General features: G+C 39.6%; 1 protein-coding gene across 2 annotated transcripts in view; it reads left to right on the plus strand.

Annotated features, from left to right (window-relative positions):
* Positions 1-24,865, plus strand: part of LRRC7 (leucine rich repeat containing 7) — a 480,765-nt gene that overhangs the window by 371,530 nt on the left and 84,370 nt on the right. Inside the window, exons 15-21 of one of the 2 annotated variants that reach the window (XM_075540042.1) lie at positions 1,337-1,461; positions 3,438-3,686; positions 8,435-8,635; positions 15,978-16,089; positions 16,303-16,483; positions 17,601-19,281; positions 23,552-23,692. In XM_075540042.1, coding sequence (XP_075396157.1) covers positions 1,337-1,461; positions 3,438-3,686; positions 8,435-8,635; positions 15,978-16,089; positions 16,303-16,483; positions 17,601-19,281; positions 23,552-23,692 — 2,690 coding nt within the window. The remainder of the gene's footprint in view (positions 1-1,336; positions 1,462-3,437; positions 3,687-8,434; positions 8,636-15,977; positions 16,090-16,302; positions 16,484-17,600; positions 19,282-23,551; positions 23,693-24,865) is intronic. The other variant, XM_075540036.1, reaches the window with a different exon arrangement.

Raw genomic sequence — 24,865 nt, forward strand, 5'->3', positions numbered from 1 at the left:
TTTCAAAATTTGACTTATAAAGTAAAAAAAGGAAAGATAATGTTTTTTAAATTTATGAAATAAAATCCAATTTGTAGAAGAAAAAGTTTAAGTAGGGGTTATATTTTTATTTATGAAGCTATATTCATATTTCCATCTTAACATCGCTAGGCTATAAATATATTTTCTTTCAAAGGGATCTAAGGGAAAATGAAATGTGTTCACAGTCACTGGTTGTTTCTGAGATCCAATTTTACAGATTAAATCCTAGTTTTTGCCCCCAGGATGGACGTTTATCTAATAAGATAAAGTATGATATTAAAGAGTTGCCTATTTCTTTTTTCCTTTGAGGAAGTAAGAGTCAGTAACAAAAGTTTTCTCAAACTTTAAGTACATGATCCTGTGGCTCTTCTGTCAGGAGTGTCATCAGAGAATTGTCAGAATCGCTTGCAACCAATCAGGAATTATAAGATCAAAGTCATCCTTCAGAAAATAATTGAGTTTTCACTAAGCCCTGATGGAATAGCATATTATGCGTTGAGCTGCCAAGCACAAGTTCAGCAGTTTGAAACATGAGGTTTTCTACTCCCAAAAAAGTACAATCTCAGAAACCCCCCTGGGGCAGTTCCACTCTGCCCTGGGGGGTCGCTATGGCTCAGAATGGACTCCGTAGCAGTGGGATGAGAGAATCCAAGAACTTTTATTGCATTTTCATGGGATCCTTACATGAGCCAACATTTTTATATAAATTAAAATGAATAAGCAATTACATATTAATGGAAGACATATTTGCAGTCATTGAAATTTTAAGGCTAAGTACTAATTTGACCCATTGTCAAAGTAAAAGCAAGCTCCTCTCAATAATCTCTCTCCACCTACCCCCCTAAAAATGAGTCCCTTACTGTAATAGTGGCTTTCATGAACCACCCCTGGGGAAGTTAGTGATAATGAGCGTGGATGCTGCAGGACGCAGACAGGAAAGAGAGCACTGCCCGAGGCTCCGTGAAGAGGGCTGAAAATTCTTGAGCAAGTCTCTTTGAGCTGAGCTAGTTTCCTCGTGAGTAGAGGGGGTGCGATTAGTGCTGTGTGAAGATGGAGAGACATAATGTTCTCAAGCCCAGCTCTTGTGGTGGTGATTATGATCACATCCTATGGGAAGTCCAGGCTGTACATTTTTTAATTTAAAATGGTCCCTATCCCACTATATCTTTATTCCTTCCTTGTCCTCTCTCTCTCTTTCTTTCATTTTTCATTTTTGCATTTATAGTACCCATCACCATTTTTTGCATAGTGTATTAATACTCTATTAATAACACTCTGTAAAAAAAAGCAATAATACTTTGGAATCTAACTGTAGATTTCCAGTCAGACAGTGACAGCTTTAACCCTACACTGTGGGAGGAGCAGAGACAGCAACGCATGACTGTGGCCTTTGAATTTGAAGAGAAAAAGGAAGAGGATGAAAATGCTGGGAAAGTTAAGGTGAAATTTTTGGCCTTTGTTTGGGCTTTTTCTTCTCTTTTTCTTGTCTTCCCCCCACCCCACCCCCTGTGTTGGTACATTGCTGTTATTCCAACAGAGTTTGAGACAAGTCAAGTGGGCTCTGTTGAAGCTCAGATACCTGTTCCAGTCTCGTGGTGGGGCTTTTGATTACAGGAAGCTGGTACCTTCGGAAGCATTCGTGTGCTTCAGAATGAAATTAATGTTGTCCAAACTCAGCAGATTTGCTCTGCCACCGCTCCCTCAGAAAAACAACCTGAGAGATTCAAGCTGAGAGACAGCTAGAGACAAAAACAAAATCTAGGTGATGGACACCCAGTTCCCTGTGTATCTTTGGAACAGTGAAATGACTTTCTTTAAATCACCAAGCAAGAAAATCACAAAGACCGTGTAAGGCCAACATACAAAGTTATGAAAGGGCCAGCGGATTTATATATTACATTGGCTTTAAAATAAATGAAGGGTCTTAATATCCCTGGGATATTTGAAAAAAGTTTAAGAGCTTGCTAAATGAAAGGAAAACAAATTTTAAAGAAACTGAATGCCTTTTGGCAGGTGATTTTTCTTGGGAAAATAACTTCATTTTTTTTCATCTCAACCAAATCAGATTTGTTGAAGCTCTTTGCTGGGATTAATCTAAATCAAGTAACAACATTTCATTTTGAAATATATATTATTCCATTGTTTAAATTTTAAAATACCATCAGAATTGATAGATTTTCTCAGCCTTAAATTTTCAGGTTATCATCAAGACATCTTGAATCTCTCACTTATTTTCTTAAAGTAAGATATATGTACTAACAATTTTCCTTCTTACTAATTAATTAAATGAGTAATTTTGTATGTATCACTTTAATCAACCTAGATAGTGTGCTGTGATTTTCTTCCTTGATCTCTCCTTCCCACATTTTCTAAACATAATTTCTTAAACCAACATAGTCTAGAACTTTAGGAAGCAATGGGAACCTTCCTAACAAGGTCCAGCCTTGTCATAAGGAGACCCCTAAATGGATTCTCAAATCCAGAATGACTGCTTTGTTATAAATTTGGGTTAAAGAATGTGATTCTAGATAAATAACAACACTATTTTACTTGTAAAGTCCTATAAAAAGGCTAAATTTTGAAACTCTGGTATTTCAGTTCTTCTTTTGGCAGTATTTCATGTGTTAAATTCAAAACTGATGCATTCTGCATTAGACTCTGATTCATTTATAGACATTAAAAATTGTCAAAATTTTCATGCTTCTTCCTAAAATAAATACCTTAGGGATTCAAGAAAGTTCTATTTTATGTGCTCTGATATATGTGTCAATGACAGCATAAAATATAGTAAATGCAAAGAGTTATTTAGAAGCCCTGTTTGTGTGTTATGTAATCAGGTTTGTTAGGGTAGCAGTAGGTTCATTATACTTTAGCGGGTGTTTCTCTATTTATTTTTTGTTTTCCTTTGGTGAAACATGTTTCCAAAATCCTGAACTACTTGGCTTTGACTAATTTGAATATTTCCAATGCCATTGGCTATTGGACAAATTAGAACACAAACAACCTTCTAAATAAATTATCATGGACACATGATGAATGGAATGCATTGAAATCTTACATTAAGTTTATCACAATTTTCTAGTTCATTACATGTATATTAAATTTACTTTACATAAAACTTTAAAAGGAACATTGGCCTATGCCATCAACTTTCAAATGGACTAGAGTATAATGCCCTACTTACATGGTGTGTTGAGTGTAGTCTGAATGCTGCATTGTGTGACGAAATTGTGACCCATTAGTTTCACATGATATTGGTACTGCTTTATTGCATCGAGTTAAAACTGATTTTCTATGGTTGTTTTAAATGCATTACCCAGAGTGAAAAAAAAATCCAGAGTAGAAAAATGATAAAGTGAAAGTGTTGCTACAGTGCTCCTCTTTCTCCCAGAAAATGGAGATTCCTTCTCCCACAGGATCACTCCTGCCAAGCCCCCTGGGAAAGGGGCCAGCGTGGGATAACTCTCCAACCTGCCAGACTGTCTGGCGATTGCTGCACACCATGGGCCAGGTGTGATCAGCAGATCCAAGACATGCCAGTCCCCCAGAATGACCCACAAGTGGCATGGGGCTGTATAAGTGGCCTCCAGCAGGAGAGGAGCATGTGTGCTCCCTTGCCAGTTGCAGCGCAATCTACCACTCTTCCCTCTCTAAGTGGCAGACAGGTAGGCCTAGGTGTCTGGGGTAGGAGAATCCCCTTTACAGAGGCAAATTAGAATAGTGATTTACGGGGTCTGTTCTGCATGATTTGGGGTAAGAAATGCTGATCCACATATAAACCTTCCAATTGCCAGTTGGATCCCAATTTAATGTTTTTCCATTGGCGTTGGCAAGGGGTTAGAGAATTAAAGAGGGAGGTGCCTATCGGTGGGATACTTGGCATGGCTCTTCAGTTAGATGCTTCATTTATATTTACGGCTTTATTTTGGGTGATTTTTCTTCTTTAAAGTGTGGGAATCCCAATAGTCAGGCAGAATGTTGATGACATCATTGATGCAATCTTAAATGTTCCTCCCCCCCTCCTCCCCCATATCCCTCCCCCATATCCCTCCAAAACATGTATTATGTTTTTTTGTGTGTGCCATCAATTCTGGCCCAGAAGTACATAATGAAAACTTAATTCTTAAAATAGCATGTGATTTGAATTGAGATTTTCCAAGAGTGAACTTTGAACACAACGATGATCCTCTGTTTAAAAAATATCAATTTTCCCTAAAGTTGAAGACACAGATGAAGAGAATTCCTATAAGAGAAGATTGGCTTGGGAGTTATGCCTAATAGAGTTTCATTATCTCAGTGGGCTGGCTATTTTAAGAGTTTACCAGGGGGCGGAGGGAAGGAGATGGGAAGAGAGATAACTCTTAATGGGGTGTGGAAAAAGACTTTTTTTTTTTCAATTTGACCATAAACATGTAATGGACTAGATAGACTGGATTCTTATTCTGTGCCTTATATTCTTTCTACAATATAAGGCAAGTTGAGAATGCATTTTCTTAAAACTAAAACAGATTTCCTTTGCAAAAATCCTCAGTTAATGCCTTGAATGAAATGACACTTAACAATCAAAACAATTAAATTATTTCTCTTACTGGAATTTCCAATCAAATCATTTAACAATTTAATCATTATAGAAGAAACCCACAGTTCTGTGTGAACTCTACATGTCATTTCTAAATGCCTTTGCTACCCATTTGAAGTAATTCCATTTCCATTGCTAAATTATGGGAGGGGGGAGGTCTTCCAACATCTTGCAGCTGCTATTTGCATTTACTACACTTTATTTAGATCTGAGAAATGTGGAATGTTGTGAAATACTTGTTTCCCAAAATTAGAAGAATATTTTAGTAAGTGTTTTTTACCGATTTTGATAAAATTTATATGTGAAATGAGCAAATACTGTATGGTGAGTGATAACAACATAACACTTGATAAGCATATACTTATCGTTGGATAAATTTCCCAACTATGTTTATGCTATCTAATTTATATATTTTTCAACTCCATTATAATGAGAGCATTTTATCTAACCTATTGACTTAGAAGTCTAGAGAAACTGCTTTCATATTTAAGAATCACATGACTTTGAATATGGCTAGGTTTGAACCATGTTTATTCATGTCTGAAGCATGACACACTGAGCTGAAAGTAGCAAAGTGCCAGAGTCTGTAAAGGGAGATAAAATATGCTTTCACGGAGCTAAAAGTCACAATGGAATGATAAATCACTGCAGTTTTATTTAGAAAGAAGTTATAATATTACTCTTAGCTTTGTTCTGATTGAAATTCACTTAATATTTAACTGCCAAAGACTCACCTTAGACTGAAGTATTCCTCGCACAGAAGCAAACAATACGTACTGCACCGCTCACAGAGAACGATTCTGAGCTAACACCTATGACTCATCAGCCTTGAGATCAGAAAGAGCTGGGTTCAAATGTTGGCACAACTACAGTGACCCACGGAGCAAGTAACTTGTACTCTCCAAATCTCAGTTTTCTTTCTACGAAAGGGGAACAAAATCGTTGCTACATTGTCTTGTGAAATTGAAATGAAGCATAGTGCTCAGCTCGTGGTCGATGCTGAATACATGATAATTATCATTGCATAAAATTGAGGGTTGCAGGGGAATCCAGACAGTTACATTTAGAATGGTCACATGTAGTGGCATCTAGATTGCCAAAGGAATACAGATTTTAAAATAACCAGTCTGATAAAAAATAGACTCCAATCTGTTCAACAAACTTAAATGTTTCCAAAGTATTTTCACATTTCCAATTTTTTTTATTTCTAAATTAACCTCAGTATGTGGGAGAGATTATCATTTGTATTTTACTTGAGAAGAAACCGCAGACTGATTAGTGATTGGGAGCCGTTAGGAATGTTAGGTGCTGTGTGTCGGCCAGCCCGGACAGCACCAATGAACGATGAACGGCAGACTGAAACTGCCGTTCCTACTCCATCCTCAGTAAGAGCTCGTTGAGGATCCTGCGTGACTCCAAGTCCAGTAAAGTCTATGAATGTACAAGTCAGTGGGAAGCAAGAAGCTTGTTTTCTAGGAGGAAAAAAATTTTTATGAGCCTCCAAGTTTACAGAAGGTGGGAGAGCAGGGTTTCTTTAAGGAAAAGAATGTAAAACAACCGTACAGTACGTAAGTAGAGCCGCTCATTGGGGCTTAAGAAGGAATGAGACCTTAAAGTGTAAACTTCATTAGTTTGATAATTAATTCACCTATACTTCTATATTTAAATATGTTTACAGATATACAGTGCCCAAATGTAATCTATTGCTATGACCAAAATATCACATGAACTTGCTGTAAAATACCCAGAAAATAACAGTTCCATGGTCCTCCATAAACAGTCATCTAAAGATGTGAGATGGGACCTCGTATCTATAAAAAAAAAGTTACATTCACAGTGAAGTGTTTAATTCAATTAAGGAAAAAACACTTCACTGTTTCTTTTTTCTCTTGCCTTTCATTCAATCAAGAAGGATATTTTAGTGGTGAGGAATGTTTTTTAAGGTGCATAGAATTTTAATCCATTTTATTATTTGCAAATTATTTTCCATTTATATATTGTTTATTTTGAAAAAATATCTTCATTAGCATGTTAGGTTTATCATTCAGAAATTTATATTTTATAAAATATAATTATTGTCTCTTTGCTTCTAGTCTTTTGATATCAAACATTTTAAAACAATGTCAATGACACAAATTTTAAAACTCAGTTTAATTTGAGCTTAAATTTCAAATACCAACTTAAATAGCAGATAACCAACACATGCATCCCAGTGGATTATATCTACCATGGATATCACTCATTTTTCTGTATTATATCATAAATACCATGAGATATATTTATATTACATACTAATCATTTATAATTATTTCCTGAAAATCTAACGTATTCACTTTTTTGTAGTAATATGAAAGTCTCACTTTTTCTTGGATTAAACTTTTGAAGTTTTATTTCTATAAGCTGTTCATTCTATTATTTATCTAGTAAGTATTAAAGTGATTAAACTACATGGAAAAAAACAAAACTACACTTAATGCAACCAAACTATCTGGTCATTCATCTTTCCAAATATTTATTGGGGAAGTAATTCTTTATTTTTATCACTTAGAAAAATGTTACACATCATCTAGTGAAGGCCAATCTCAGAACTTGACAAATAAGGAAAATGGGCCACAGGGAGGATAACTACTAAGAATAAAACAGTTGGTACATTTGTAGAAACTGCAGATGAGCAAAGTTGTTTGGTTTCACAGTCAGGTGCTCAGTTCGATCCCACTGCCGTGGTCTCTCACATCCATTGAAGTGCATGGTGGGCGGGGGGGAGGGCACGTGTGTGCCTCTCCCTATCTTACTCTCTCTCTCCTCTTCAGTCTCTACTGCCTTCTCTCCTCCGACTCACAGACACACCTGTGCCCACACAACACTCACAATGCCACACTCACATAGACCATCCCATTTTGTGAAGTTGATTCTCCTCAGATATTAAAGGCATGATTGTTGGCACAAGCTGGGCCAAGTAACTATGCTCTTAATTTTTTTCCATCCTCTTTTAATCAGTATAAAACAATCTGTGTTTTTTCCACATTAAATATACTATGAGTACTCTGATTATAGGATAGCCTATAACTAACTCCTTCCCCAAATTAACTGTTCAAAACAGCCCTTAGTATGTGTTCCTCTATGTCAGATGGATGACACAAAACTGAATTTAAGATTCAAAATAATTATCTGAGTAAATATTCAGATACATAATGTATGTTTATCTGCCAGGGCCTTTGAAAATGCTCTTAAATATTCGTTTCTTGTTAGTGTAGATCGTTGCCAAAACAGCATGTTACTTTACTAGGATAAAAATGAACTAGAAAAGTGACCCCTGAAATGGTTTTTCTTAGGTATGAACAAGATCGCTACTCTACCTTTTGATGCACCATGCTAATTACCAGGGCTAACATGTTGGAGAAGCAGATGTTGCCTATTTCTCAATTTTTTATACAAGACAATTCTACTTCTAAATCTTTGGGGTCTTCCCCCATCACCTGCATTAATACTTCAAAGAGAATCTAAAGACCCAAACTGTCACTTACAAACACTAAAGAGAGAGGAACAGCCTCTAAAGTAGGAAGGCAACTGAGAGCAGCATGATGACACTCGTTCCTGAGCACATGTAAATTCCCGAGACCCACTGCAGTGTCAGCCACCTGCAGTGTAGGTCATGTGCAACGTACAAGGGTGGGGAGACTCTGAACACACTGTGTTCTACTCTATGGCAGGCTCTCAGGAAGCTCAACACTCACTATATTGCATTTGGTTCTACTGCTGCGCATAAAACAGACTCGTTTGTGAACGTGCTTGCTGAAGTATCTTTATGTTAAATTTCTCTTTACAAACTTCTAGGTTGAAATAAACCTAAAACGATATCCAACTCCTTACCCAGAGGACTTAAAGAATATGGTAAAATCTGTTCAAACTCTGGTGGGTAAGCCAAGCCATGGAGTGCGTGTTGAGAATTCAAATCCAACTGCTAACACGGAGCAAACTGTGAAAGAAAAATATGAACACAAGTGGCCGGTAGCCCCAAAGGAGATTACAGTGGAGGTATTTCAAGGTTATTGGTAATTGCAGTGTGGTTTGGATTTTTTGGAATTACTAAATGCCATCGTACTACTTTTTTCCCACCAAAATAGAACTTCCTTGATAATAAGTACATTTTTCCTAGAATATAAATAAGAGCTTCACTCTTTCAAGCTTCAAGAGTTCCATTTGATAAATAACCAAAAAAAATGACATTCCATTGACTGAAAATCATTACCGTAGCCCCAAAGGTAACACTACACAGACAAGGAATGCTTTCCTCCAGCGAGGCCTGCCAGTGAGTGTTTTCCATTTTAGTGAGCTTTTTTTGGCTTCCCCAAGCTTTTATTATGTGACTAAGTGAAGCTTTTTTATTACCTAAATCTCTGGAAAACTCCTAACAATATGCAGAGTAAATTTTTTTTAACTTTTGTATTTGTATACCAAATTTTATAGAGAATACTATTGATAGCAAAAAGGAACTAAAACTGAAATTTAGTTTTGTGGATTCTAGTCAGATGAAACTTGATTCCTTTATTTTACACTAAGTGAAAAATCTTTCCTTATTGATTTGTACGGTCTGAAAAGAATTCAACTACATCTATGCCATCTCTATCCTATCTCATCAACTCTTCAGCTGATTTGATCGCCACCTTTTTTTGTTTTCTGCCACCTTTATCTTCATTAGAAACACAATTGGTACAAGTATTCCAGGAGTTCATATTCCCCCTTTTCCAAAATCCAGATTGGCAAAGCTCTTTTACAAATCTGCATTATAAACCATCAATGGATTGCATGTATTAAACAAACTGTAAGTTTAGCACTGTGATAAGCACTGTGAGAGAATGGGGAGAAATATAAAATGTGTGCATTGTTGTTGTTGTCAGGTGCGTCATTGTTGTTACGTGCCGTCAAGTCAGGTCTGACTTACAGTGACCCTACATGGAACGGAAGGAAATGCTACCTTGTTCTGTGCTGTTCTCCCACATGTTATGTGTGGTCCCCTTGTAGCCTCTGTGTCCGTCCATCTTGTCAAGGGCTTGCTCTCTTTTGCAGCCCTTCTACTTTACCGAGAACGACGTTCTTTTCTGTGTAGTCCTCAAACATTTATACCCCAGCCACATCAACCTAAGCCTAACCCACATGAAATCATTAGCAAGCACAGTATATAAAATATGATCACTTACTTTTTTGCGTGATGGAGAAGACAATGCCGTAAGGAAAAGGAGGACTAAGCAGTCATTGTCAACCTGTCAAGTCGGTTACAGTAGACTTCTTTTATCCCTGAGGACACTACAACAATCAAAGACTATACCAACACTTACGACGAAGCAGATATATCCGTACCACGTGCACATATACTTTACAGTTAATGTTTAAGAGGCCTACTGGCACAGTGATTAGGAAGTCGGTGGTTAATCAGGAGGTCGGCAGTTTGAACCCCTCACTGAGTCCTTGGTAGAAAGGCGTGGCCATCGTTTCTGCAAAGATCGCAGTCTGGGGACCCGATGGGGCGGTTGTACTATGTTCTGGAGGGTCACGGCAAGTCAGAATCCACTTGACAGAGCGTGTCCTTCTGTCAATCACTAAGAAGTTAATTGATGCAAATCAGTTGCTCTCATTTTTTGTTGAATGAATGCTTACTTGGCTGCTTTACCGCTCCATATTTTATCGCCCCTGCATCCAACCATGCGTGCCCTTAATGGTTTACATGTGGCCAATAAAGCGAAATAATCCTTACCTCGAGCTAATACATTCATATCATGTGTATGAATACATTAATGTGCAATGATGTGTTAATATACTATTATGAGTAAAGATAAAAAAATGAAAGTGAAGAATATGGTGGAATGAGGAATTGAGGAAGGGAAGGTGCTAACGTGACTAATGTTCTACTTAAAATGAAAACACTAGAGCTTTCTAAACTTTCGCGGTGTCTGGGGGCCCTTCGTGTCTCAAAGGGAGCTTCGGGAGATAGCAGTTAAGTGCTCCGCATTGAACAAGGTCAGTGGTTCAAACTCCCCAGCTGCTCCAGGAGAGAAAGACGTAGGGATCGACTTCTGTAAAGATTGCAGTCACAGAATCCCTCTAGGGATGCTATAGTCAGAATCAACTCACTAAGCGTCACAACAAATTCATCGCAATGGCCCTAGACACCACTCAACTGCATTAGCCAAATCACTTACTAAAGACATATGCCTTAGTTTGCAGTTGTTTGAAAACCATGTATAAATTGAAAGATGTGTTTTCATTTCACCATAACCACAGCGACTTATTGAGAGCTGTGCACCTATTGAAACTAACCGTTTTCTCAAATGTTTACATCCTGTTGGGTTCCACAACACAAATTGTTGTCTCACATTGATTTCCACGTGGTTCCTGCTTTCATATCATAGCAACCACCGACACCAGCGTCACAACGACAGCAGACCAGTAAACGAAATGTGATAAGAGCTAATGTTGAAACTGAGAACCTCGTCACACTAGTGGTTCAGAGGTTTTGACAGAGAATGTGGCCTTGCTTCCCTCAAACATTCAAAATATCCCCCCTTGCTTATGTGACTTAGCGACGGCTCCTCTGGGTGTATATGACAAAGCACAGTCTCGTAGCAAGGACTCTAAAGTCACGCTGCCATCTTGTCTCCACCTTGATACCAATTATGTGACCTGGGAAAGGACTTAGCCTTTGTGAGCCTTGCTGAATTTATCATTAAAACCCTAGATAATAGTTACAGTCTTTCAGAGGTATTCTTAGACAGATGAAATGAGATGAAAACAGATATTTTTGTATAGCTCCAAGCACAGTTCTTATCACAGAGTAAAGCTACAGTAAGTGACAATACGCTCACCTTCCACAGGTACAATGTACCGATTTCTGTCATGGCCTCCTCTACTCCTTCTGAAAACCATTTCTTGAATTACAAAACGTTCTCACTGATCTTCTGTATTCTCACCGTGTGCACCATGTTCATAGACATCATATGAATCTGCCCAGCTTCTCTCTATAAAGGAACCACATTTTCTGCTTACCATATTACCCTTGAAAAAATTCCTTAAAACAACTCTTATTGATACTACACCTAGCTCTCAAAAGCTCAGAAGGCTTTATGTTCCTCTGAATGGTACCATTGACCTTCCCCCACCCCACGCCCCCTAGGTAGTAGTAGTCAAGATTTGAGCACCGGAACATCAGGAGGTCAATTAAAAAACGCTTTCAATAGTTGTTCATCTTATTTTGCTTTCCACTCTGTCCCCTTCCTAGTAAGAAATATGATCAGTGTGCTCAGAATGGTACCTCCACTGAGATCTACTCTCTTCCAATAACTTTCACGGTCTTCACACAAAGAAATAGTCAGTCCCCAAAAGGTCACCCACTTGCCAACAGGAACTTGATTCCGCTAGCTATTTAAGGATTGTAGAGGGACAAAGTCTTACTTGAAGGTGTGCTATGCAATACTGTGTATATTACGTTGTTTATCCTAAGAAAAACTCATTTGCCATGTTTCACAAAACAAACAAAGCTGTTCCGAGCTTGAAAAAGTGTGCATCATATAGCATACACATTACATCTTTCATGTACATCGTATAGCATGCACATTAGACCTTCACTGTAGACAGATCCAGTTCAAACCTGGCTTCCACTCATGAAGTTTGTCAGGTGAATTTACTTGCCTCTCTGAGCCTCCATTTTCTCTCTGAGAAACAGAGATGATGAAATTAATGCCCTCCTCACGAGCTTTAAATAATCGGGAGGCATTACAAAGTGTCTCGCATACCAGCACAGTAGCAGACATCATCAGTGACGACCACCAGAGGCTTCACCAGCAGCATTGTCATCATCATCAGTATTGGTTTGTTTGTAAAGATAAGAAAGATCACCTGTATTACGCCAATCCATCATTCTTGCTTTGGTCGTGTCAGGCAATGATATGGGAGGCCACAGAAATGTAGAGAAGAGATTAAGCTCATGATTAGTTGGTAGCATATGCTCTTCTTGGGCACCCATATATTTTTTATTCAGAGAAGTTTTTAATTAGAAGCAAAACTTAAACCTGAGTCAGACAATTGCTACTATGTGGAACCAATGAGCGGCAACTTGTGATACAAATTTGAAATTTTGATCAATCCAGTCAGTATCCATACTTAATATGATAACTGATGAAAGAGGAAAAGGATAAGTGAAACTCTTAATTCTGTTCCTGTCTCTGTGCTTAAGACTCTTTGGTGAGCTCTTTTGCTTATCAACTTTTTGTTATCTTTTCGTTTTTATTTTTTATCTAAACAAAATGTGTATACCTTTACATCATAAGAATATTTTATTTTTAATTAATATTTCAACGATTAGGTTACAAATAGATTCCTAAATGTCATTGCTAAATGGGAATTAACCCTAATTCCCATTATTATCTATTTCCTTCATTTTACTGATGAAATGAATAAGGCCCGCTTAATTACCCAAGGCAGCATGATTAATAAACGATAAAACATGAATAGAGTATCGGAGCATAAGTGTGTTGTTGTTGGTTGCCATCAAGGGAGAGTTACCCAGGGTGACTCCTCATGCCACCCCGGCAGACTGCGCAGTGTTTCCTGAACAGAACAAGGTGACCCAACCTTTGCTTCCAGGCTCCCGTGTCCTGGACTCAAACGCCCAGCTTCTCGGCAATCGTGTGCAAACCATCTGTGCTACCTCGGGGATTTCCGAATATAAAGGCAGTAGCTAGTCATGGAAAAAAATAACAAGCGTTACTTAATATTTTTACTTTCATGTAGTGTTTCTCAAATTTCCATCTCTTCTACTTAATAGTTTCTCCAAAGGAACATAAGTCTTCTTACCGTCTATTCAATCACCTTAAAACAATCATGATAAATTTCTTATACTAAGCACAGTAGCAGACAGGAATTTTCAGGAATTTTCAACATCCATGAAAACATAACTTTTCTTCATCTCCAGAATTCTCTTAATTCTCTGTTTCCTACTCTTCACATCTGATCCAGTACATTGGACCATGGTGGTACGAATGGGTAAGCTCTAGGCTATTGGTAAAGAGACTGGCAGCTCAAATCCACCTGGAGGCACCTTGAATGATAGACGGTCTTGGTGATCTACTTTTGAAAAAACATCCCCCTGAAGGACTGTGTAGGGCTTCAGTAACACTCTGACACAATGATTGGCCATGAGTTGCGATCCATTCAACAACAACAAACAACAGTGTGCTGACAGCAAATCTCACCAGAATGGTCCAGAGAAGTCTGCCTTTGTACTGCATCTCTATCTAGTTATCCATTATGATCCTGGTGCCTTGTCTGAGATTTCATCTCTAGGAAAGCAAAGGATTAGACTAAGCAGCTTTTCCCAAAGTGGGCAATATCACCCTGTAGGGACTGCTGGAATGATTGGGGGGCACAACACAAGAGGATCCCTACACTTTAGCCTGCATTGTGAGCTATAGTACAATTTTTTTCATTGTCATGGGGCACTGAGTAATTTTTTTTTCTGAAGGGGGTATGGTAGGACAAAGAAGTTTGAAGAGATCTTGAACTAGACAATCATTTAGCCTTTTTACAATGAAATATTCTTTTAAAAAGAAAAAATCAATTAGTAAATATCAGATACAATATGCCCAGGTTACTCACACACATCATTTCATTCATACTTAACTAAAAGTAAAATACAAAACTGAAGCCAAGAGCATTTGTTTGTTTTGTTTTGTTTTTCTAATGAGCATTTCTCTGCAATACTGAAAGATCTAAGCCAGTTAGTATGGGTGCTTTATAGTAAGTGTTTCTGGCAGCTCATTACACCAATCATTTAGTTTTAAAGCAAGAATTGTTTGATTTATAATTTTCTTGCCCTCAAATATATTCCTTTTGAACATTCAATTTAGCAAGATATGTGTGACACCCATGTCTCGAGCTGGCAAGATAATGAATATTAAACAGAACAAAAGATAAAAATTCTTTGTTGAATTGAAATTAACTAATTTTTAAGAAAAAGAGAAGGAATCATTTCCATTCATACATTTGCACAAGGATAAGCCAAAAGGCTAAGGTCCCAAGCCACAAACGCCCCAGTTTCATAAAGGGTATAGAGATCACAAAGGAGGTTAACCTTGACAGATTTTTTTTTTCAAATGGTTCAGGGCAATCACCGGAAAAGGCAGAGAAAGTTGCCTCCAGAAATTGCTTTCCTTCTTCAGAATTCACCTGTTCACTCGTCCAGGGTAGTAAGAGCTGTCCTATGAGAATTTCCTTGGGAAACCATAGCCCATCCACCCTGCAGCCCTGCTATTGCCCCTTCAGACTTCTTGTTGTTCCCCAATCTCAGAGAACACTTCAAAGGAGCACACTTCCAGTCCGCTAAGTCCCTGGAACTGTCTTGCTGACATAGCTCCAAGAGCACGAAATCCCATTGGGATACGTTAGAAAGATAGAGACAGTTGTGTGCAGATCTCTGAGAAGGACGATACATTTTGATTTTTGTTTCTAATATGTTTCTATGATTTTGTAGCCTTATTTTTACACTTCCCCTCATCTTACTTACTCATAGGAATTATCTTATGTAGAAGAAAGAGAATTTTGTATTTTGCCTCCATTGATGCTTTCCTGGTTATCTGAGAATAAGAATTTGAGCTTTAGAAGTTTAAACTCCATTGGTTGGTTTTGTTGTTGTTTTTTATGTGTTCGTTTGTTATCATATATACCAGGGTTCCTGTAGGGAAGGACTCAGTTGGTCATGAGAAAGTCTTAGGAAGAAAGAGCCTTAGGAAGAAAGCTTAGAACAAGACAATTGAGATTATGGCTTGGAAAACAGTAGGAACGAAGAGGTAAAATGGCAGGCAGATCAAGAGTTAAAGGTCGCGACAATGCACTAACATCTCAGGGGCGGCCACTCTGGTTGTTAGTGATATGCTTCCTGATTAGAGCACTTACAGAGTCCGTCCCTCAGAACCATACATATATATAAATGTATATGTGAATGTGTGACAGTATATGGCTTTTCATAATTCAGTCCTGTGATGTAATGAATGGTATCTCATTCCCCAACTAGATTGTAAGCTCCCCAAGGGCAGAGGCCACATTTTGTCTTTCTTTGGACCCTCCACAGTTCTTGGCACAGTGCAGGCGTTTGAATAGTATTCCTCAAACAGCTAAGAAACAAATGGACTCACAGGAATTAGGAAGGAAACCAAAAACACGTTAGTGCTTGTCCCAGACATGCACGTGATTCTTTCATCCTAGTGCGCCCCAATGAATAAATTCTACATTCTCATATTTGAAGCTAAGCCAGATAAAGTTGTTGCCACCTTGGTTAATCATTATTTAAATGTTTACTTTCCTTGTCCTATATTATTATATCTCTCAGGATTCTTTTGTTCATCCAGCTAATGAAATGAGGATTGGGGAACTTCACCCTTCATTAGCTGAGACCCCTCTGTACCCACCCAAACTTGTTCTGCTAGGGAAGGACAAAAAAGGTAACAGTGTGAACCTGATGTGAAGAATATGCTGTCAATGCATGTGCATGATGAACCATCAGTTATAGATTACGATACACCATGCTCTACAGAAACATCGTATAATGATATATTTCTAACATTAATCAGTATGCTATTTTTCACATTTGCTTTTCTTCATTTCTAATGTTCAATGTCCACAGCATTGTAACATTTCTCTTCTTTCAATTTCAGAATCAACTGATGAGTCTGAAGTCGATAAAGGTCACTGTCTGAATAACAGTGCTTCCTCGGGCACTTACTCAGACTACTCACCTTCCCAAGCTTCCTCAGGGTCCTCTAACACCCGGGTTAAAGTGGGGGCCTTGCAGACAACAGCTAAGGACGCAGTCCACAACTCTTTGTGGGGTAACAGGTGTGTGTGGCACTCCCTCTTTTCTGTCCCCATTGCTTTTCCTCAGCCACATTCGAAACCAGACCTCTGTATTTTGGTGATTATAGTCACCACACCGCATGAAGGAGCCCTAGTGCTGGGTTGCAAGCCTCAAGGTCGGTGGTTCAAACCCCCCTGCTGCTCTACCAGAGAGAGCAAAGGCTGTCTTCTCCCTTAGAGATTTACAGTCCCTGCTACCATCTATAGGGTCACTCTGAGTTGGCATCCACTGACGGCAGTGCAGTGGGTTTGACTCAGCACATGAGAAGCTGAGGTGGCACCGTGAGTTCATCACCGGGCTGCTAAGCAAAAGGTTGGGGTTTCCAACACTGTAACCGCCCTCCACTAGGGAAAGAAGAAGCCTTCTGGTTCTGTAAAGATTTACAACTTCAGAAACCAGTAAGAGCAGTTGTACTCTAGACTAATAATGTGCTGTGACTCAGAGTAGAGTCCGGTGCAGTGGGTTTGGGTATTTCTTGTTTTGCTTTTTTATAATGTGGAGATATATATATATATATGAAATCCTTACATCTGTGTATGTGCAGTTATTTGTTTTGCTTTTTGTCATTGTGTTTGTGTGTGTGTGTGTGTGTGTGTGTGTGTGAGAGAGAGAGAGAGAGAGAGAGAGAGAGAGAGAGAGAGAGAGAGAGATGATTTGGGTTTATTTTGTTTTGGACTAAAACTAAATACCTCTATCTTTATATCAGGTGTCATGAAATGATTTCATTTTAAAATTTTTGTTTCAACATCTAAGTTACAATAGGATAAATACATATTAGTGCTATAGGGGAACCAACATTAATTCCTATTATTGACCAATTGACAAAACTCCGGCGAGGTGCCCTGGATTGCTCTTGGTGACCTGATTAAGAAGCGCTAGCAGGAGCGTGTTAGGTGAGCGTTGGTAGGCGCAATGACAGGTTGCGCAGATGGAGGCATGGCTTGGGGAGAGGGCTGTGAAATAACAGGGCCTTGCCCCTAAAGGATGAGTGGATAAAGGCCAACTCAAACAAGGGGTGGGGCGGGGTTGGTAAGGTGTCTCCTTTCTCAGGACGATGACCTCTCCGATTCACCTCTCTTCTTCCCCTTGTGTTCTCAGGATTGCGCAATCTTTCCCGCAGCCTCTGGATTCGAAGCCATTGCTCAGCCAGCGGGAGGCGGTCCCCCCGGGGAACCTCCCCCAGCGCCCCGAGAGGCTGCCCATCGGCGACGCCTTCGCTGACGGCTGGCCTGATGGCTCGCATTACGATAACACGGGGTTTGTGGCGGAGGAGGCGGCGGCGGCCGAGTCCGCCAGCAGCAACCCGCTCTTGAGTTCCAAGTCCAGAAGCACCTCTTCGCACGGACGCCGGCCTTTGCTCCGGCAGGAGCGCATTGTGGGCGTCCCGCTGGAGCTGGAGCAGTCTGCCCACAGACACACGCCCGAAACAGAAGTGCCTCCTTCCAATCCTTGGCAGAACTGGACCAGGACCCCCAGTCCTTTTGAAGACAGGACTGCTTTTCCTTCCAAATTAGAGACCACCCCGACGACCAGCCCCTTGCCCGAAAGGAAAGAGCACATCAAGGAAACACCTGGAATTCCTAGCCCGTTTTCTCCAGGGATCCCATGGGAATATCACGATTCCAACCCCAACCGCAGTCTCGGCAATGTCTTCTCTCAGATCCACTGCCGCCCAGAGTCTTCGAAGGGTGGCATTTCAATTAGCAAGAGCACAGAGAGGCTTTCCCCGCTAATGAAAGATATCAAGTCGAATAAATTCAAAAAGTCACAGAGTATTGACGAGATTGACATTGGCACCTACAAGGTGTACAACATCCCTTTAGAAAACTACGCCACTGGGAGCGACCCCTTAGGAAGCCATGAGCGGCCGGAGAGAATGTTGGGACCAGAGCATGGTATGTCCAGCATGTCCCGAAGTCAGTCTGTCCCCATGCTGGATGATGAGATGCTCACATATGGCAGTAGTAAAGGGCCACAGCAGAAAGCGTCCACGACCAAAAAAGTCTACCAGTTCGATCAAAGCTTCAATCCGACCGGCGCCGTGGAAGTGAAAGCCGAGAGGAGGATGCAACCGCCTTTCCAACACAACTCTGAGTACGGGCCACAGCCGGGCAAAAGCATCGCCAAGGATTTAGTTAGTCCTAGAGCTTACAGAGGCTACCCACCCATGGAGCAGATGTTCTCCTTTTCCCAGCCGTCCGTGAATGAGGATGCTGTGGTGAACGCGCAGTACGCGAGCCAGGGGTCCAGGGCAGGCTTCTTGAGAAGAGCCGACTCTCTGGCCAGCTCCACCGAAATGGCCCTGTTTCGAAGGGTCAGCGAACCTCCCGAGCTGCCCCCAGGTGATAGGTACGGCAGACCTCCCTATAGAGGAGGTCTGGATCGCCAGAGCAGCGTGTCCGTGACTGAGCCCCAGTTCCTGAAAAGGAATGGCAGGTATGAAGATGAACACCCTTCGTATCAAGAAGTGAAAGCGCAGGCGGGAAGTTTTCCAGTTAAAAACCTTACCCAAAGGAGGCCCTTGTCTGCAAGAAGCTACAGTACAGAGAGTTACGGTGCCTCCCAGACCAGGCCAGTTTCAGCTAGGCCGACAATGGCAGCTCTTTTGGAAAAAATACCATCTGACTATCACTTGGGTAACTATGGTGACAAGCCATCAGATAACAGTGATCTAAAGACGAGGCCCACTCCTATGAAGGGAGAGGAGAGCTGTGGGAAAATGCCTGCAGACTGGAGACAGCAGCTGCTTAGACATATAGAAGCTAGAAGGTTAGACAGGGTATGTTTGGCATTTCTCTGTAAGAATCTCTCTCCTGCCTTTAGTTTAACTTTATCGGCATCTCTAAGCACGCGTAGTGAAGCATGAACTACATGAATGGGTAGATGGTCAGCGTTTTATTCATCTTTACGTTGTGGGGAAATTGATTATGAGCGTTTTTTCATGGATACTGCTTAATGCTGAGAGTCCATAACCTGTAGGTGAATTATTTCTCAAATCTAACCTAAATGTTGTTAGCAAGAAACAATTCGACTCTATTATATGAGATGAGATGGGGCTTCAATTGCTTTGTACCCATTAAGGCAAAATACCTCTCCTAAGACACAAAACTGTTCTCTAGTGACCTAAAAAATATGGTTTTTTTTTATTGAATCTATAAAAAGTGAGTGTTACTCTCCTTTCTGCACGGACTCACTTATATTAAAGACAAGCCTAATTTGTGTATAAATTTGCACATAGTTGCTGCTATGGGACTGCTGAAGTTATTACTTCTAATGAGCAATAATCTGCCCGGCAAGAAACAGAAAAATAAAACAAGCAGAGATTGAATGCCCTCCTACACATTATTTCATTTAATTTTTAAAACCTGCTATTTAAAATGTTGGGTTTTATAGAGAAGGAAATATTTCCATTTGAATCATGCTACAGACAACAAAAAGAGATAATGTCCTTATCAAAACTGAAAGCCAACAAATTAGTGGGCATGTAGCCACAAAAAAAGGAAATTAATCCCAATTCATTTAAGAACTAAGTCAAAATAAGCACAGAATGTACAATCTGAGAGAATAAGCACAAAAAGCCTAGAACTCCTTGGTGTTGTCTGTTCAGATCTTTCTAAGAAGAATCTTATATGTGCCTCTTTACAGAAAGGACCACTGATTGACCTGGGTCATTTAGGGTCCTTCGTGGGCTGGGTGTAGAGGGCCTTGTACTCTGCTTTGATATTAGAACCTTAAAGATCCTCTTTGTGCAAACAGGGCCTTTTGTCCTGGTTTTATTGCTTTGGCTGCTCAGTGTAAATTGGATCTGGAAATAATATACCATTAGAATGCTTCACTCAGTGATTTTATTTTTTTATTTTGGTGTCCTGCTAGAAACACAGGTCACAGTGTTATGTATTTATGTATTTCCTTAATATTGAGTTTGTGTTTTCAGGTTTATTCTTTTTAAATAATTCTATTGCTTTCAGGCCGTGTCTACATGACAAGAAAACGAATTTGGGGGGGAGAGGAAAGCGTGAACTACTAGATGTGGGTGCGGGTGTTAGTTTCTCAATGTGGAGATCAGTTCATCGGAATATCTGTTTCAAATAGGTGTGCTCAGTCCCACGGCAGGGAGCCTCATCAACGCCTCATGACTGGCTGTCAGTAAAGGCACCTGCTCAGTTGTCACCAAGCCTTACGTCAAGTTACACTCTCCATAGAGTGGAGGAGGAAAGATTTGGGGCTAAATAATACAATATACTTTAGGAACTCTGGCCTCGTGTAGACACGAGCATACGTAACAGGGTCAGATGAACTAGTCAGGAAAGGTTACAAGAAGCTTTTTGGAGCATATGTACAATGACTCGTAATTTGAGGCAACAGGGGGATGAATAAACACAAATAATGAAAAAGAAAAGAAGACGTTCTAAGCATTTGTACCAACATCTATTCACTGGTCGACTAGATACATGCTGCTTCTCCTTTGTTCAGAGCTCCAAGAAAACGCATGCCTCCTCTAGATGGAGCAAGAATTCGGAGGCAGTAGAAATAGGGCTCAGGAGGGGAGATAAGAGCAGAAGCCTGAATACCTTGCCTGGTCCAGAAAACGAAAAATGATTCAGGTGTATTTCTGCGGCCTCCTATTTCTTTGTATTAGTCCCTATGTACCCCCGTCATTGTCTTTAATCCTTGGATTTCTCTCTCAATGAATATTCAATAGCATTGTATATAGCAGGCTCCGTTGTACATGCAGTTGTTTCTCACTTACGTTCAAGAAATTTCAATCACCGTAGACTATGTCACCAAATCCTGGAAGCTCTCCCACCTTGTTTTCTCCAAGTAGCATTTCTTTCTTCTAAATTGAATGATTGTGACATTCACATTATATATTTCTGAAAACTTCTCTCCTGCTCAGTAAGATGAATTCAGGACAGGAAAGCACAGATTAACTATGTAAACTAGTTTTGATATCGATGTGCTAATTAACATCCTGTCCAAAAGCACACTAGACCACAGACATGCAGAGCTTCCCAATGAAATTTTGTTTTGTTTTTTATTTTATTGGGGGCTCGTACAACTCTTACCACAATCCATACATCCATCCATTGTATCACGCACATTTGTACATTTGTTGCCCTCATCCTCAAAACATTTGCTTTCTACCTGAGTCCATGGTATCAGCTCCTCATTTCCCCCCTCCCTCCCCTCCCCTCTCTCCCTCATGAACCCTTGATAATTTATAAATTATTTTTTTTTCATGTCTAACACTTCTACCCACAGAAAAGTGGGTGAAGGGAGACATCCTTCAATGAAGTTTAAGAGAGCATTATGGAAAATGAATGGAAAACAAACTTAGTTACACTCAAAACTACCAGAGAACTGTCTAAAAAGATCCAGGCATTGGGCTCAACAGCCCAACACTAATGGTGAAAGATCTCAATGTATACTTTGAAAAGTTCATTCCAAGTGCTACCCCTGGATGGGGAAGAGGGGGGAGGGGAATGTCTGCTTACTTCTTTAGATGTTTGTTTACTTCTTTAGTTTGACCACAAGGCACATTCTTCAGCTACAGAGTACCCCAGGGATCGAAAGGATTTAAAATATTATCCACATATCTATTGACTGCCGCCCTTTACAATAGGAGCCGTGTGAGCATGAGATTGATTTTTAAAACTTACGGAAGCACTAATTGACATATCCATTTGCCTTTTTGAGATGAGCATAATTGTATTTAAAAATTCCTGAATGAAATCATTAAAGACCGGTAGGGTGGCACACCATCGGGCATAAAATGATCTTTCAGCTGAGTTCAATGAAACATTGATACTAAAAACTCACTATTCCTAAAATAAAACCCTTAGGATGGGATAGAGGCTTAAGATTGCTATTCAGTTAAGTATACTAAGTTCATTTCTGTGCATTCTTTCTCTAAGAGAATTATTAACAAGATGCTAAATGTTGCCAGTGATTATATTTCCATGAGAGATGGGAGGTAAAGATTGTATTGAGAGAAACTATTTGTTGCACCCAAAATGTATAATTTTAAAATGAGGTGTGATGGGGGGTGGGAGGAAATGATCTAACATCTTGTCTTAGACAGTTGGAATAGCCTGAGATGTATCTGTTGAAGGATGGCCACAATGCACTTTATTGTCGAATTCAACATACAAGCATCATTGTGAATTTTCTCTAGTTTGCAACCCAGAAATATAATTGTTAAGAAATCGAAAATGACAATATTTGGGTACACCTAAAATGTACTTGATAGGCTTAATTAATTACTAAATCCAATCAAGCCAAGGGTAATATTGAATTTTTTTTTGGATCAGCTATTGGTCTGAGTTGTAATTATGCCTATAAAGTAAACAATTAGGGAGACTGATTTTAGCTTAAACATTTCAGCTTCAGGCAAGATTAGAGGCAAGTTTTTTGCCTTTTAAACCCTCCAAATGGTGCCGTGGTTAAAGCACTTGGCTGCTAACTGAAAGAGCAGTGGTTTGGCCCAACAGCAGCGAGCTCCACCCGAGACAGGCATGGCCATCTGCGTCTGCCAAGCTTTACAGCCTTGGAAGGGCACAGTTCTAGTCTGTCCTGTCGAGTCTCTGAGAGTTGGCAGCCACTCAAAGGCAGTGAGTTTGGTGTAGGATTTGTTTCTTGTGTGTGATAATCTCACATTGGGAAAGAGGCCATGGCACCTGCAGGTGATCAAATCTGATTATAATTTTGAAAATTAACAGACTCTATCCAGGTGAACAATGCCGATCCAATGTCACTACTCCCAGGATTGGTGAGCGAGAGAGAGCTTATGCTTTGGAGTTAGCAGCAAACGTCAAATAGGATGTACCTTCTTTGCTTTCTGTCTTTCTGTAGTTTTGAATGGTACCCAGTATGTGCATAACTAACCCTGTTGACTGTATGCTTTTGTCTGATCAAGTGCATGTTTAAGAACAAAAGGTACTGTTTGCCCGCTTAAAGTTAAATGTTATAAATTTTAATCATGTTCATGTAATAATCAGTTTGTGGAGCATGTGTTCACATCCTGTCACATGATTATTTCCTCTACTCAGAATGCTGCTTACAAACACAACACAGTTAACCTTGGCATGCTGCCCTGTGGAGGTATTTCAGCAATGCATGCAGGCAGAAGCATGACTTTAAACTTGCAGACTAAATCTAAATTTGATCATCAAGAACTACCTCTTCAGAAAGTAAGTATGGACTGCCCTACATGTGTCAGCATACCAAACGCCACTTAATGTTGTTTGTTCACTTAATGTGTTTAGGCTATACATACAGCCCTTGCTGAACCATTGTCGCGAGTACAGAAGCGCAGAGGCGAATCATGTAGAGCCTAAACTCTTAGGTGTTTAAGGAATATGTGTAGCTAGATTGAGTCCTGGGTTTCTGCTTAACAGCTTTGCTTTTTGGATTGAGCAGGTACATGGCTTTTTGTTTTGTGAAGGACTTTATTAATGTTATGATCTCTTTTGTCTTTTTCTTTCTGTCTTTCCTTGTGTTTATTTCTTTGTTTTTAATTTAATTCAAAGTCTTATTTTATCACGGCGAGACATTCTAAGAATAGAACTGGATATAATTGTTGAAATTTAGTTAATTCTTTTGGCAAAGGCTTCGTATCCTACACTGGAGCTGAGATTAAGTCGTGGGCATTTGTACCTGCTTCTCCAGTCCCACCCCTCAAAAGTGTAAAGTGAGGAACAAGTTTGTTCTTTAGCGAGCACAATGTTGCTCTTTCAAAGCTACAAGGAACTAGGAAGCTTGCATAGTTTTAAATGAAAGTGGGAGTGCATGAACTTTAAAGGGAATGTACCCATCCGTGTACGGATAACATCTCCACTTGTTATTTCTGCTATTTTTATTCACGCAAAGCTGAAAATGCCCAATTTGCCTATTTGAGTTGTAGGAAGCTGACGAGTCATTCACAGTCTGTCATTATGACCATATGTCAATAGAGTCGTTGGCTCAGTAAATTATTATGAGGAAAGCAACAGCCTTAACTAGGATGAAAGAATGACAGTAGTCTCCAAAAACTTATCATTTAGTAAACTGAATGAATACATGTAACAAACTCCATCTGAGCAAAACGAGGGTCACATGACCCTAATTCATGTTTTATTACCAAATTGTCTTGATAGACATCCCTAATCCTTAATGATATGATTCCTACTGTGAATACAGAAACAAAATCAAAGAGATATTTAGGACCACAGCTTTTTTCATTCTCCATCATCACTTAATTTATTTTTTAAATAAAAACTAAATTGAGAATATTCAAATGTTATTTTTTTCCTGCTCTTAGTCTCTCTGTGCAGGACCAGTGGTGTGCTCAGCTGGTAAACGTCCCCTTTATTATTTTTTAAATG

The sequence above is a fragment of the Tenrec ecaudatus genome, chromosome 1 (genome assembly GCF_050624435.1).
Source record: "Tenrec ecaudatus isolate mTenEca1 chromosome 1, mTenEca1.hap1, whole genome shotgun sequence".
NCBI lineage: Eukaryota > Metazoa > Chordata > Mammalia > Afrosoricida > Tenrecidae > Tenrec > Tenrec ecaudatus.